Genomic DNA, 15,165 nt, shown 5'->3' with positions numbered 1-15,165 from the left:
GAGTGCTTTGCCCTTGGCTCACTCTCAGTATCACTGGTGCACCAGCAGGGGGTGCTTTGTCCTTGGCTCACTCTCAGTATCACTGGTGCACCAGCAGGAGGTGCTTTGTCCTTGGCTCACTCTCAGTATCATTGGTGCACCAGCAGGGGGCGCTTTGTCCTTGGCTCACTATCACTGGTGCACCAGCAGGGGGTGCTTTGTCCTTGGCTCACTCTCAGTATCATTGGTGCACCAGCAGGGGGCGCTCTGTCCGTGGCTCACTCTCAGTATCATTGGTGCACCAGCAGGGGGTGCTTTGTCCTTGGCTCACTCTCAGTATCATTGGTGCACCAGCAGGGGGCGCTCTGTCCGTGGCTCACTCTCAGTATCATTGGTGCACCAGCAGGGGGCGCTCTGTCCTTGACTCACTCTCAGTATCATTGGTGCACCAGCAGGGGGCGCTTTGTCCTAGGCTCACTGTCAGTATCACTGGTGCACCAGCAGGGGGTGCTCTGTCCTTGGCTCACTCTCAGTATCACTGGTGCACCAGCAGGGGGTGCTTTGTCCTTGGCTCACTCTCAGTATCACTGGTGCACCAGCAGGGAGTGCTTTGTCCTTGGCTCACTCTCAGTATCATTGGTGCACCAGCAGGGGGCGCTCTGTCCTTGGCTCACTCTCAGTATCATTGGTGCACCAGCAGGGGGCGCTTTGTCCTTGGCTCACTCTCAGTATCACTGGTGCACCAGCAGGGGGCGCTCTGTCCTTGGCTCACTCTCACTATCACTGGTGCACCAGCAGGGGGTGCTTTGTCCTTGGCTCACTCTCAGTATCACTGGTGCACCAGCAGGGGGTGCTCTGTCCTTGGCTCACTCTCAGTATCACTGGTGCACCAGCAGGGGGCGCTCTGTCCTTGGCTCACTCTCAGTATCATTGGTGCACCAGCAGGGGGCGCTTTGTCCTTGGCTCACTCTCAGTATCACTGGTGCACCAGCAGGGGGCGCTTTGTCCTTGGCTCACTCTTAGTATCACTGGTGCACCAGCAGGGGGTGCTTTGTCCTTGGCTCACTCTCAGTATCACTGGTGCACCAGCAGGGGGTGCTTTGTCCTTGGCTCACTCTCAGTATCATTGGTGCACCAGCAGGGGGCGCTTTGTCCTTGGCTCACTCTCAGTATCACTGGTGCACCAGCAGGGGGTGCTCTGTCCTTGGCTCACTCTCAGTATCACTGGTGCACCAGCAGGGGGCGCTTTGTCCTTGGCTCACTCTCAGTATCACTGGTGCACCAGCAGGGGGTGCTCTGTCCTTGGCTCACTCTCAGTATCACTGGTGCACCAGCAGGGGGTGCTCTGTCCTTGGCTCACTCTCAGTATCACTGGTGCACCAGCAGGGGGTGCTCTGTCCTTGGCTCACTCTCAGTATCACTGGTGCACCAGCAGGGGGTGCTCTGTCCTTGGCTCACTCTCAGTATCACTGGTGCACCAGCAGGGGGTGCTCTGTCCTTGGCTCACTCTCAGTATCACTGGTGCACCAGCAGGGGGCGCTCTGTCCTTGGCTCACTCTCAGTATCATTGGTGCACCAGCAGGGGGTGCTTTGTCCTTGGCTCACTCTCAGTATCATTGGTGCACCAGCAGGGGGCGCTCTGTCCTTGGCTCACTCTCAGTATCACTGGTGCACCAGCAGGGGGTGCTCTGTCCTTGGCTCACTCTCAGTATCACTGGTGCACCAGCAGGGGGTGCTCTGTCCTTGGCTCACTCTCAGTATCATTGGTGCACCAGCAGGGGGTGCTTTGTCCTTGGCTCACTCTCAGTATCATTGGTGCACCAGCAGGGGGCGCTTTGTCCTTGGCTCACTCTTAGTATCACTGGTGCACCAGCAGGGGGCGCTCTGTCCTTGGCTCACTCTCACTATCACTGGTGCACCAGCAGGGGGTGCTTTGTCCTTGGCTCACTCTCAGTATCATTGGTGCACCAGCAGGGGGTGCTTTGTCCTTGGCTCACTCTCAGTATCATTGGTGCACCAGCAGGGGGTGCTTTGTCCTTGGCTCACTCTCAGTATCACTGGTGCACCAGCAGGGGGTGCTCTGTCCTTGGCTCACTCTCGGTATCACTGGTGCACCAGCAGGGGGTGCTTTGTCCTAGGCTCACTGTCAGTATCACTGGTGCACCAGCAGGGGGCGCTCTGTCCTTGGCTCACTGTCAGTATCACTGGTGCACCAGCAGGGGGTGCTTTGTCCTTGGCTCACTCTCAGTATCACTGGTGCACCAGCAGGGGGTGCTTTGTCCTTGGCTCACTCTCAGTATCATTGGTGCACCAGCAGGGGGCGCTTTGTCCTTGGCTCACTCTCAGTATCACTTGTGCACCAGCAGGGGGTGCTTTGTCCTTGGCTCACTCTCAGTATCACTGGTGCACCAGCAGGGGGCGCTCTGTCCTTGGCTCACTCTCAGTATCACTGGTGCACCAGCAGGGGGTGCTTTGTCCTTGGCTCACTATCAGTATCACTGGTGCACCAGCAGGGGGCGCTCTGTCCTTGGCTCACTCTCAGTATCACTGGTGCACCAGCAGGGGGCGCTCTGTCCTTGGCTCACTCTCAGTATCACTGGTGCACCAGCAGGGGGCGCTTTGTCCTTGGCTCACTCTCAGTATCACTTGTGCACCAGCAGGGGGTGCTTTGTCCTTGGCTCACTCTCAGTATCACTGGTGCACCAGCAGGGGGCGCTCTGTCCTTGGCTCACTCTCAGTATCACTGGTGCACCAGCAGGGGGCGCTTTGTCCTTGGCTCACTATCAGTATCACTGGTGCACCAGCAGGGGGTGCTCTGTCCTTGGCTCACTCTCAGTATCACTGGTGCACCAGCAGGGGGCGCTCTGTCCTTGGCTCACTCTCAGTATCACTGGTGCACCAGCAGGGGGCGCTTTGTCCTTGGCTCCCTGTCAGTATCATTGGTGCACCAGCAGGGGGTGCTTTGTCCTTGGCTCCCTGTCAGTATCATTGGTGCACCAGCAGGGGTTGCTCTGTCCTTGGCTCACTTTCAGTATCACTGGTGCACCAGCAGGGGGTGCTCTGTCCTTGGCTCACTCTCAGTATCACTGGTGCACCAGCAGGGGGTGCTCTGTCCTTGGCTCACTGTCAGTATCACTGGTGCACCAGCAGGGGGTGCTCTGTCCTTGGCTCACTCTCAGTATCACTGATGCACCAGCAGGGGGTGCTCTGTCCTTGGCTCACTCTCAGTATCACTGGTGCACCAGCAGGGGGCACTTTGTCCTTGGCTCCCTGTCAGTATCACTGGTGCACCAGCAGGGGGTGCTCTGTCCTTGGCTCACTCTCAGTATCATTGGTGCACCAGCAGGGGGCGCTTTGTCCTTGGCTCCCTGTCAGTATCACTGGTGCACCAGCAGGGGGTGCTTTGTCCTTGGCTCACTCTCAGTATCACTGGTGCACCAGCAGGGGGCGCTTTGTCCTTGGCTCCCTGTCAGTATCACTGGTGCACCAGCAGGGGGTGCTTTGTCCTTGGCTCACTCTCAGTATCATTGGTGCACCAGCAGGGGGCGCTTTGTCCTTGGCTCACTCTCAGTATCATTGGTGCACCAGCAGGGGGCGCTTTGTCCTTGGCTCACTATCAGTATCATTGGTGCACCAGCAGGGGGCGCTCTGTCCTTGGCTCACTCTCAGTATCACTGGTGCACCAGCAGGGGGCGCTCTGTCCTTGGCTCACTCTCAGTATCACTGGTGCACCAGCAGGGGGTGCTTTGTCCTTGGCTCACTCTCAGTATCATTGGTGCACCAGCAGGGGGCGCTTTGTCCTTGGCTCACTCTCACTATCACTGGTGCACCAGCAGGGGGTGCTCTGTCCTTGGCTCACTCTCAGTATCACTGGTGCACCAGCAGGGGGTGCTCTGTCCTTGGCTCACTCTCAGTATCACTGATGCACCAGCAGGGGGTGCTCTGTCCTTGGCTCACTCTCAGTATCATTGGTGCACCAGCAGGGGGCGCTTTGTCCTTGGCTCACTCTCAGTAGCACTGGTGCACCACCTGGGGGCGCTCTGTCCTTGGCTCACTCTCAGTATCACTGGTGCACCAGCAGGGAGTGCTTTGCCCTTGGCTCACTCTCAGTATCACTGGTGCACCAGCAGGGGGTGCTTTGTCCTTGGCTCACTCTCAGTATCACTGGTGCACCAGCAGGGGGCGCTCTGTCCTTGGCTCACTCTCAGTATCACTGGTGCACCAGCAGGGGGTGCTTTGTCCTTGGCTCACTCTCAGTATCATTGGTGCACCAGCAGGGGGCGCTTTGTCCTTGGCTCACTATCACTGGTGCACCAGCAGGGGGTGCTTTGTCCTTGGCTCACTCTCAGTATCATTGGTGCACCAGCAGGGGGCGCTCTGTCCGTGGCTCACTCTCAGTATCATTGGTGCACCAGCAGGGGGTGCTTTGTCCTTGGCTCACTCTCAGTATCATTGGTGCACCAGCAGGGGGCGCTCTGTCCGTGGCTCACTCTCAGTATCATTGGTGCACCAGCAGGGGGCGCTCTGTCCTTGGCTCACTCTCAGTATCATTGGTGCACCAGCAGGGGGTGCTCTGTCCTTGGCTCACTCTCAGTATCATTGGTGCACCAGCAGGGGGCGCTTTGTCCTTGGCTCACTCTCAGTAGCACTGGTGCACCACCTGGGGGCGCTCTGTCCTTGGCTCACTCTCAGTATCACTGGTGCACCAGCAGGGAGTGCTTTGCCCTTGGCTCACTCTCAGTATCACTGGTGCACCAGCAGGGGGTGCTTTGTCCTTGGCTCACTCTCAGTATCACTGGTGCACCAGCAGGAGGTGCTTTGTCCTTGGCTCACTCTCAGTATCATTGGTGCACCAGCAGGGGGCGCTTTGTCCTTGGCTCACTATCACTGGTGCACCAGCAGGGGGTGCTTTGTCCTTGGCTCACTCTCAGTATCATTGGTGCACCAGCAGGGGGCGCTCTGTCCGTGGCTCACTCTCAGTATCATTGGTGCACCAGCAGGGGGTGCTTTGTCCTTGGCTCACTCTCAGTATCATTGGTGCACCAGCAGGGGGCGCTCTGTCCGTGGCTCACTCTCAGTATCATTGGTGCACCAGCAGGGGGCGCTCTGTCCTTGGCTCACTCTCAGTATCATTGGTGCACCAGCAGGGGGCGCTTTGTCCTAGGCTCACTGTCAGTATCACTGGTGCACCAGCAGGGGGTGCTCTGTCCTTGGCTCACTCTCAGTATCACTGGTGCACCAGCAGGGGGTGCTTTGTCCTTGGCTCACTCTCAGTATCACTGGTGCACCAGCAGGGAGTGCTTTGTCCTTGGCTCACTCTCAGTATCATTGGTGCACCAGCAGGGGGCGCTCTGTCCTTGGCTCACTCTCAGTATCATTGGTGCACCAGCAGGGGGCGCTTTGTCCTTGGCTCACTCTCAGTATCACTGGTGCACCAGCAGGGGGCGCTCTGTCCTTGGCTCACTCTCACTATCACTGGTGCACCAGCAGGGGGTGCTTTGTCCTTGGCTCACTCTCAGTATCACTGGTGCACCAGCAGGGGGTGCTCTGTCCTTGGCTCACTCTCAGTATCACTGGTGCACCAGCAGGGGGCGCTCTGTCCTTGGCTCACTCTCAGTATCATTGGTGCACCAGCAGGGGGCGCTTTGTCCTTGGCTCACTCTCAGTATCACTGGTGCACCAGCAGGGGGCGCTTTGTCCTTGGCTCACTCTTAGTATCACTGGTGCACCAGCAGGGGGTGCTTTGTCCTTGGCTCACTCTCAGTATCACTGGTGCACCAGCAGGGGGTGCTTTGTCCTTGGCTCACTCTCAGTATCATTGGTGCACCAGCAGGGGGCGCTTTGTCCTTGGCTCACTCTCAGTATCACTGGTGCACCAGCAGGGGGTGCTCTGTCCTTGGCTCACTCTCAGTATCACTGGTGCACCAGCAGGGGGCGCTTTGTCCTTGGCTCACTCTCAGTATCACTGGTGCACCAGCAGGGGGTGCTCTGTCCTTGGCTCACTCTCAGTATCACTGGTGCACCAGCAGGGGGTGCTCTGTCCTTGGCTCACTCTCAGTATCACTGGTGCACCAGCAGGGGGTGCTCTGTCCTTGGCTCACTCTCAGTATCACTGGTGCACCAGCAGGGGGTGCTCTGTCCTTGGCTCACTCTCAGTATCACTGGTGCACCAGCAGGGGGTGCTCTGTCCTTGGCTCACTCTCAGTATCACTGGTGCACCAGCAGGGGGCGCTCTGTCCTTGGCTCACTCTCAGTATCATTGGTGCACCAGCAGGGGGTGCTTTGTCCTTGGCTCACTCTCAGTATCATTGGTGCACCAGCAGGGGGCGCTCTGTCCTTGGCTCACTCTCAGTATCACTGGTGCACCAGCAGGGGGTGCTCTGTCCTTGGCTCACTCTCAGTATCACTGGTGCACCAGCAGGGGGTGCTCTGTCCTTGGCTCACTCTCAGTATCATTGGTGCACCAGCAGGGGGTGCTTTGTCCTTGGCTCACTCTCAGTATCATTGGTGCACCAGCAGGGGGCGCTTTGTCCTTGGCTCACTCTTAGTATCACTGGTGCAGCAGCAGGGGGCGCTCTGTCCTTGGCTCACTCTCACTATCACTGGTGCACCAGCAGGGGGTGCTTTGTCCTTGGCTCACTCTCAGTATCATTGGTGCACCAGCAGGGGGTGCTTTGTCCTTGGCTCACTCTCAGTATCATTGGTGCACCAGCAGGGGGTGCTTTGTCCTTGGCTCACTCTCAGTATCACTGGTGCACCAGCAGGGGGTGCTCTGTCCTTGGCTCACTCTCGGTATCACTGGTGCACCAGCAGGGGGTGCTTTGTCCTAGGCTCACTGTCAGTATCACTGGTGCACCAGCAGGGGGCGCTCTGTCCTTGGCTCACTGTCAGTATCACTGGTGCACCAGCAGGGGGTGCTTTGTCCTTGGCTCACTCTCAGTATCACTGGTGCACCAGCAGGGGGTGCTTTGTCCTTGGCTCACTCTCAGTATCATTGGTGCACCAGCAGGGGGCGCTTTGTCCTTGGCTCACTCTCAGTATCACTTGTGCACCAGCAGGGGGTGCTTTGTCCTTGGCTCACTCTCAGTATCACTGGTGCACCAGCAGGGGGCGCTCTGTCCTTGGCTCACTCTCAGTATCACTGGTGCACCAGCAGGGGGTGCTTTGTCCTTGGCTCACTATCAGTATCACTGGTGCACCAGCAGGGGGCGCTCTGTCCTTGGCTCACTCTCAGTATCACTGGTGCACCAGCAGGGGGCGCTCTGTCCTTGGCTCACTCTCAGTATCACTGGTGCACCAGCAGGGGGCGCTTTGTCCTTGGCTCACTCTCAGTATCACTTGTGCACCAGCAGGGGGTGCTTTGTCCTTGGCTCACTCTCAGTATCACTGGTGCACCAGCAGGGGGCGCTCTGTCCTTGGCTCACTCTCAGTATCACTGGTGCACCAGCAGGGGGCGCTTTGTCCTTGGCTCACTATCAGTATCACTGGTGCACCAGCAGGGGGTGCTCTGTCCTTGGCTCACTCTCAGTATCACTGGTGCACCAGCAGGGGGCGCTCTGTCCTTGGCTCACTCTCAGTATCACTGGTGCACCAGCAGGGGGCGCTTTGTCCTTGGCTCCCTGTCAGTATCATTGGTGCACCAGCAGGGGGTGCTTTGTCCTTGGCTCCCTGTCAGTATCATTGGTGCACCAGCAGGGGTTGCTCTGTCCTTGGCTCACTCTCAGTATCACTGGTGCACCAGCAGGGGGTGCTCTGTCCTTGGCTCACTCTCAGTATCACTGGTGCACCAGCAGGGGGTGCTTTGCCCTTGGCTCACTGTCAGTATCACTGGTGCACCAGCAGGGAGTGCTTTGTCCTTGGCTCACTCTCAGTATCACTGGTGCACCAGCAGGGGGCGCTCTGTCCTTGGCTCACTCTCAGTATCACTGGTGCACCAGCAGGGGGCGCTTTGCCCTTGGCTCACTGTCAGTATCACTGGTGCACCAGCAGGGGGCGCTTTGTCCTTGGCTCCCTGTCAGTATCATTGGTGCACCAGCAGGGGGTGCTTTGTCCTTGGCTCCCTGTCAGTATCATTGGTGCACCAGCAGGGGGTGCTCTGTCCTTGGCTCACTCTCAGTATCACTGGTGCACCAGCAGGGGGTGCTCTGTCCTTGGCTCACTCTCAGTATCACTGGTGCACCAGCAGGGAGTGCTTTGCCCTTGGCTCACTGTCAGTATCACTGGTGCACCAGCAGGGGGCGCTTTGTCCTTGGCTCACTCTCAGTATCACTGGTGCACCAGCAGGGGGCGCTCTGTCCTTGGCTCACTCTCAGTATCACTGGTGCACCAGCAGGGGGCGCTTTGTCCTTGGCTCACTCTCAGTATCACTTGTGCACCAGCAGGGAGTGCTTTGTCCTTGGCTCCCTGTCAGTATCACTGGTGCACCAGCAGGGGGTGCTCTGTCCTTGGCTCACTCTCAGTATCACTGGTGCACCAGCAGGGGGTGCTTTGTCCTTGGCTCCCTGTCAGTATCACTGGTGCACCAGCAGGGGGCGCTTTGTCCTTGGCTCACTCTCAGTATCACTTGTGCACCAGCAGGGAGTGCTTTGTCCTTGGCTCCCTGTCAGTATCACTGGTGCACCAGCAGGGGGCGCTTTGTCCTTGGCTCACTCTCAGTATCACTGGTGCACCAGCAGGGGGCGCTCTGTCCTTGGCTCCCTGTCAGTATCACTGGTGCACCAGCAGGGGGTGCTTTGTCCTTGGCTCACTCTCAGTATCACTGGTGCACCAGCAGGGGGTGCTTTGTCCTTGGCTCCCTGTCAGTATCACTGGTGCATCAGCAGGGGGTGCTTTGTCCTTGGCTCACTCTCAGTATCACTGGTGCACCAGCAGGGGGTGCTTTGTCCTTGGCTCACTCTCAGTATCACTGGTGCACCAGCAGGGGGTGCTCTGTCCTTGGCTCACTCTCAGTATCACTGATGCACCAGCAGGGGGTGCTTTGTCCTTGGCTCACTCTCAGTATCACTGGTGCACCAGCAGGGGGAGGCTCTGTGCACGTGACTATGAGCTTTGTCACTGTATCCACAGCACACTTACCTGTACACCTCAGTTGCCCCATATATACCCCTCTGTATTATAGTATGGGGCAGTGGGCCGGGGCAGAGCTCAGGAAGGGGGGCAGGGGCAATGTGCAGATATCATCCGTGTGCCATTCAGTCCTGCACCGGCTCACTAGTACATCACTTTGTATCACTTTTGCACCAGCTTAGTAGTTCATGCACTGTCTATGACACTGGTGCACCTGCAGGGGGTGCTGTGCACGCTCCTCAGTCACTGGTACATAGTCTCCACTAGGGTGCGCCGTGTTAGAGGCCTGATACCTTAGTAATGCTATCTATAGGAATGTGGACGTGTTTTTATGGCGGTGAGTAATGTAATAATAAGAGGAGGCAGGGACTGCCTAATCCGCACACTCCTCCAGACACTCGTACTGCCCGTCACTGCGAGCTGTGAGCCCAGAATGGAGGTGCCGACCCCTGGCAGGAACCGAGGTGATGGCGCCACCGCCAGTATCCAGCAGGTAAATGTGCTGAGTGATACCTCCCCCCTCTCCATGGGCTGTATACAGTGTGTAGGTGTACTGTGTGGCGGTGGTGATGAGAGCCTTGTTTTGCAGCACTTTTCTTACTGTTCTATCCAGAATTACTACTGACCTGCCTGGGAATCTCACTTTGCTGCTTTGCTGCAAACGCTCTCTTTCCTCTGCTGCCCCGTCCTGGTTTCAGTTATAGAGGCTGGAAATGGCCTTAGGGTGTTTGGGGTTGTGTTCACACTGGAGCCTCATGGCACAATGACACGTAGAATAACACTATAGGGGGTGCACACTGCTGAGGGAGCGACAGACGCCATCAGACGGGAATAGGGTGAATAGCGCCCTCCTAGTATCTGCCATGTAATGGCTATAGCTGTCACATGAAGTTATTTCCTGTACATAGTTCTCATTGGTGGTTGTATTGTATCTATAGGTTGTTGCTGTATTTTATATACAGGTCGCAGGGCTGTTCTATTTCATGTATAACTTATATTACTGCTGGTTTTACTTGATACATTGGATGTATATCTCTATATATATATATATATATATATATATATATATATATATATATATATATATATATACATATATATATATAGAGAGAGAGAGAGAGAGAGAGAGAGAGAGAGAGAGAGAGAGAGAGAGAGAGAGAGAGAGAGAGAGAGATATCTAGGTTGTGTTTGTATTTTCTATACGTCTCAGTTGTATACATTGTTCAGTGTGTGTGTGTATGTATATATATATATATATATATATATATATATATATATATATATATATATATATAATTCTATTATTCTTTGTATTATTCCGTATATTCTCTTTTCCACCGCATGGTTAACCCTTTGCCTTCCCTTGCAGATCGCCTTCTCTCAGCACAGTAACTTTATGGACTTGGTACAGTTCTTTGTCACGTTTTTCAGGTAGGTTTCTGACTTGGATATCACTTGCCCCTTATGTCTATACATTACCCACAATATTACATTTGGCCCAGAGAGAAGTATCGGGACTTGCCCCAGATTTCTCCAGTTTTTGTCGATTTATTATCTCTGAAATCTAAGGTTTGTATATGCGTCTAAGATGTCAGAGATCAGATTGTATGGAAGTAACGCTCTTGTAAGACCGGTCAGACCGGCAGATCAGACAAGACAAGATGAAGAGATTCCTCAAAAGCGCAGCGGGCAACGTCATGGCTAATACAGGCCGATTGTTATCCGGTGTCTGCTGCCCTCCAGTGGTGTTGTGTGCTCATTACACTAATAAGCCCTGTGTTTCTCATCTATACATCCTGTCGTTTTGCAGTTGCTTCCTCTCCTTGCTCCTGGTGGCCGCCGTAGTCTGGAAGATTAAGCAGAGTTGTTGGGCTTCGAGGAGAAGAGAGGTAAGAAGGTTCGGTCCTTACATTGCTCCTCGTACATTCCTAGGGTTTCTGACATAGATGATTGGTAGAGCCGGGATATTGGGGTATTCTTTATTGAGGTCTAGGTTTCTGGCACCCTATAGATATCAGGCTGATCCTTCCCTGATCTCATAGGTGTGGCAGGAGCTAGAGGATATACACTGAGTGTAGTGCAGTATACAGAGCTGGGGTCTGTGCTCACCAGGCCCTGGAGCCGCACGCTACATCACTGCCCCAGCAAGCTTATCAGTGTGCAAGGCTCTTGTAAAGAGATTGTGCGGAAACATATTAGAGGATTGTGCAGTATTACTGGAGTTTATAGTATGTTACTATTTCATTATGTTGTCATTGGGGTAGACGGTGACATCACCAGTCCTCTTCTATATAACCAGTCCTCTTATATGTAACCAGTCCTCTTCTATGTAACCAGTCCTCTTCTATGTAACCAATCCTCTTCTATGTAACCAGTCCTCTTCTATGTAACCAGTCCTCTTCTATGTAACCAGTCCTCTTCTATATAACCAGTCCTCTTCTATGTAACCAGTCCTCTTCTATGTAACCAGTCCTCTTCTACATCACCAGTCCTCTTCTATACAACCAGTCCTCTTCTATGTAACCAGTCCTCTTCTATATCACCAGTCCTCTTCTATACAACCAGTCCTCTTCTATGTAACCAGTCCTCTTCTATATCACCAGTCCTCTTCTATGTAACCAGTCCTCTTCTATGTAACCAGTCCTCTTCTATGTAACCAGTCCTCTTCTATATCACCAGTCCTCTTCTATATCACCAGTGTGATGCTAGCTCCTCCTAGACATAACTGCACCAGAAACAGCACCCCTGCCATCCACAGGTCATGTCTGGTATAGCAGCTGGGCTCTGACCTGACCATGTCTGTAGCTTTCACTTGTGATACCATATTTACTTGCCTTTCCAGTTGGGCCTATAAAGTGACCACTGAAGGTAGATAGTTAATACCCTCGGCCATGTCACCCATCTCCTGGATCAGAGGGATATACAGTATATTAATGAAGTGACTAGGATAATTCGGTCACACACACATGACATATGTATCGCTCTATGGGAATGTCAGGCTTAGCCTCAATGTCTTCCATCCTGCGGCCCGGGCTCGTATTCTCCTTCATGGCCTGATTGCCTTCTTTGTCACTGTCACCCCCGCCACACAACGGCCATATTGTAATGTCAGCAACCTATTGTGGAGGGTGCACTTTGACCCCCGGGGTATTGTGTGAACGTGACCACACATGTAAATAGACAATTACACACGGGGCTGTATCCGAGCTCACCCTGCCATGTCCTGATGGGTCACCGCTCCAGAGAACGGCTGATACTTAGGATTTAAAAAAAAAAATTTTTTATGTATTAGAGTAATTTTTTTTACATTTAGGTTTATTTTTTATTTAATTTAAATTTTTAGTTTCTCTTATTTCTTACTGTGTCAGTGTAGCTTCTACTCTATATGTAGTCCAGGGCTTACATATTCATCAATGGGGTCCTGCACCCGGGACCCCCACCCACAGATCAGCTTGTAGGACAGGCCGCAGCCTACCAAGCACAGCACCAGACAATCTATAGTGCAGGGATTGGCAACCTTTGGCAGTCCTGTGATTGTCAAACTACAACTCCCAGCATGCACACTTGCTATACTGTTCTTACAACCCCATGGAAGTGAATGGAGCATGCTGGGAGTTGTAGTTTCACAGCAGCTGGAGAGCCGAAGGTTGCGGACCCCTGGTCTAGTGGCTGTGCTTGGTATTGCAACTCAGCCCTATTTATTATAGTATGACTGAGCTGCTCCTATGTAACGTGACTGATAAGCAGGGCGTCCTAGGTACTGCTAGGCATGTGGCCCATTAAAGTGAATGAATCTGAGCTGCAATACCAAGCACAGCCACTATACAATATATGGCACTGTCCAGGGAACAGGTCACATTACTCACCTGAGTGCTGATCTGTGGGGTCCCAGATATCAGACCCCAACTAATCAGATATCGGTCCTCTGTATGTTTCTCCCATTAACCTGATGAGAACACTAGACAGGGCCTGCTGAGCCCGGACAGCCGCTACTGCCCCTTTAAGAGTTTGTGCTGTGGCGGCCATTGTTCTTGTTTGTCCAGATTTCGTCTTCTCGCAGAGATTTATTTAAAGGTACTTCTCCTATTCAGCACCTTTTACGGCGGTCGTATTAAGCGCCATGTTTAGTAATGTTTCCCCATTTCCTTCCCTATAACTCACCATAACAAGAAGCGACTTAATTGCGTCTCTTAATGACTTACAAATGTTTCGCCGACTTAATTATCAATAAATAATTCACGGCGCTTCTCGTCCAGACTAGTAAAAGAGTCCCGGCCCAGCCGGCCGCGGGGTTGTAGAGGCGGCATGAATTATACATGGAGGAGCCCCATAGCAGACTGATCGATACTCCTCCCAATGTGCAGCTCCGGCACCTAATAATATGTCAGCGCGGATTTATCTTTGTGTATGGCGGGGTGCCGAGGTAGAATACCGAAAACTTGTCAGAGAAGGGGTTAATGGGCTCCAGAAATCCAATAGAGCATATTATTATTTGTATCTCCATAATGCACAGGAAGAATACACACAGTGATGTCACAGTACAGGATAATACACAGAGTGATGTCACAGTACAGAGATAATACACACAGTGATGTCACAGTACAGGATAATACACAGAGTGATGTCACAGTACAGGGATAATACACACAGTGATGTCACAGTACAGGATAATACACACAGTGATGTCACAGTACAGAGATAATACACACAGTGATGTCACACTACAGGGATAATACACACAGTGATGTCACAGTACAGGATAATACACACAGTGATGTCACAGTACAGGGATCATGTACTCCCCGTGTAATGTCCTGTGTGATATGAGGTAACAGTCCGTGTTGGGCTCTACCATCTTGTGGTCTTTCCTTGGTCGCCTCCTCCTCTCTATTATTGGTCAGTCTGATCTCCTCCTTCTACTACCTTATATTGTTAATGGCCTCCTCCTCGTCGTCCTCCTGGTGCTTGTAGTAAATGCAGCTTGGCCATGGGTGATAAATTACCTGGCCTGATACCTCCCCTGCACAATATGTCACCTCACAGCAGAACCAATGTCTTCCTATAATTTATTGGTGTTTCCCTGAGCCGCAGGGAGGTGTATGAGAGATATAGACCCAGCCAGGGGTCCGGGAGCCGCCCCAGGAATATACTGCGGCCTCCATTAGCTCATGAGACGTCTTCTCTGCCTGTCTTTCGCCCCTCCCTCTCGTCTACCTGCCTTCCCTCTTTTCAGAATGGTTCCCCCTCTGGAATGGGAGATAGTGTCATGGCGCTGGCAGCGACTCCTTGTTCCATTATGGTACCTGTAGTGTAACGGTGTATACAGGGAGCATACAGGCTATATAGGATGTGTCGTCCTCTCATCTCTGAGGATCACATTGCTTGTGCGCTGCCTCTCTCCTCTCTCCTCTCATGTACGCAGCTCTCTCCCCCCTCCCACAGCACATGGCTAATCAGTTCACATTCCCTAAAATCTTCCCCGAGCACAGATCACGACCCCGGTGGTGGCTCACAAATGCCGCGCGTTGCCAGCAGCAAAGTCAAGACATTTAGCAAGTTAAAAAGTAAAATGTCACTTGTGCCGAGTCCCCGCTGGCAGAGAGGAGGCTTCACTAAACAAAGGCTGTGTATATAGATGGCGGCGTCTCCGGGTCCTCAGTACACCTCTGCCTGCCACCTAATGCTGGAATATTACACCGCATAGTGGCGCCCTGTATCCCCCTGTGCAGTGGTCAGATATCGTCTACCTGTATACACCGCCATCATTGAGACAACCTGTGGCTTGAGAACTACTAGTCCCAGCATGCCCTGATACCGAGCCTAGAAGACGACTATGTTCACACCAAGGTAGACGGCGTTCACAGCAGGATGCTGCACCATGACATGTCTTCCTCAGTCTTGCCGCAGATCTTACAGCGCGAACGACTCTGCCGATCAGCCCCGTTCATGCGAGGAAAAGCTGTGACTTTAGCCGACGCCTCACACCGCCAAGCACCGTGCGCTAGGAAGAAAACAATTGCCTATTTTATTTTGTGTCGCTTTGTGACCAGTAGATGGCAGTGTCGCGCTGTGAGTGCAGTGGCAGGTGCGGTGTTGACTATGGAGGGGCGGCCTCGCTAC

General features: G+C 53.5%; 1 protein-coding gene across 1 annotated transcript in view; it reads left to right on the top strand.

Moving 5' to 3' along the window:
* Positions 1 to 15,165, top strand: part of ATRN (attractin) — a 106,578-nt gene that overhangs the window by 75,942 nt on the left and 15,471 nt on the right. The window contains exons 25-26 of the mRNA XM_075261777.1: positions 10,415 to 10,476; positions 10,856 to 10,934. Coding sequence (XP_075117878.1) covers positions 10,415 to 10,476; positions 10,856 to 10,934 — 141 coding nt within the window. The remainder of the gene's footprint in view (positions 1 to 10,414; positions 10,477 to 10,855; positions 10,935 to 15,165) is intronic.

This window comes from Leptodactylus fuscus, chromosome 1 (genome assembly GCF_031893055.1).
Source record: "Leptodactylus fuscus isolate aLepFus1 chromosome 1, aLepFus1.hap2, whole genome shotgun sequence".
In the NCBI taxonomy this organism is placed as follows: domain Eukaryota; kingdom Metazoa; phylum Chordata; class Amphibia; order Anura; family Leptodactylidae; genus Leptodactylus; species Leptodactylus fuscus.
The sequence above is the reverse complement of the archived record's forward strand: the minus strand, read 5'-3'. Positions and strand labels throughout refer to the sequence as shown.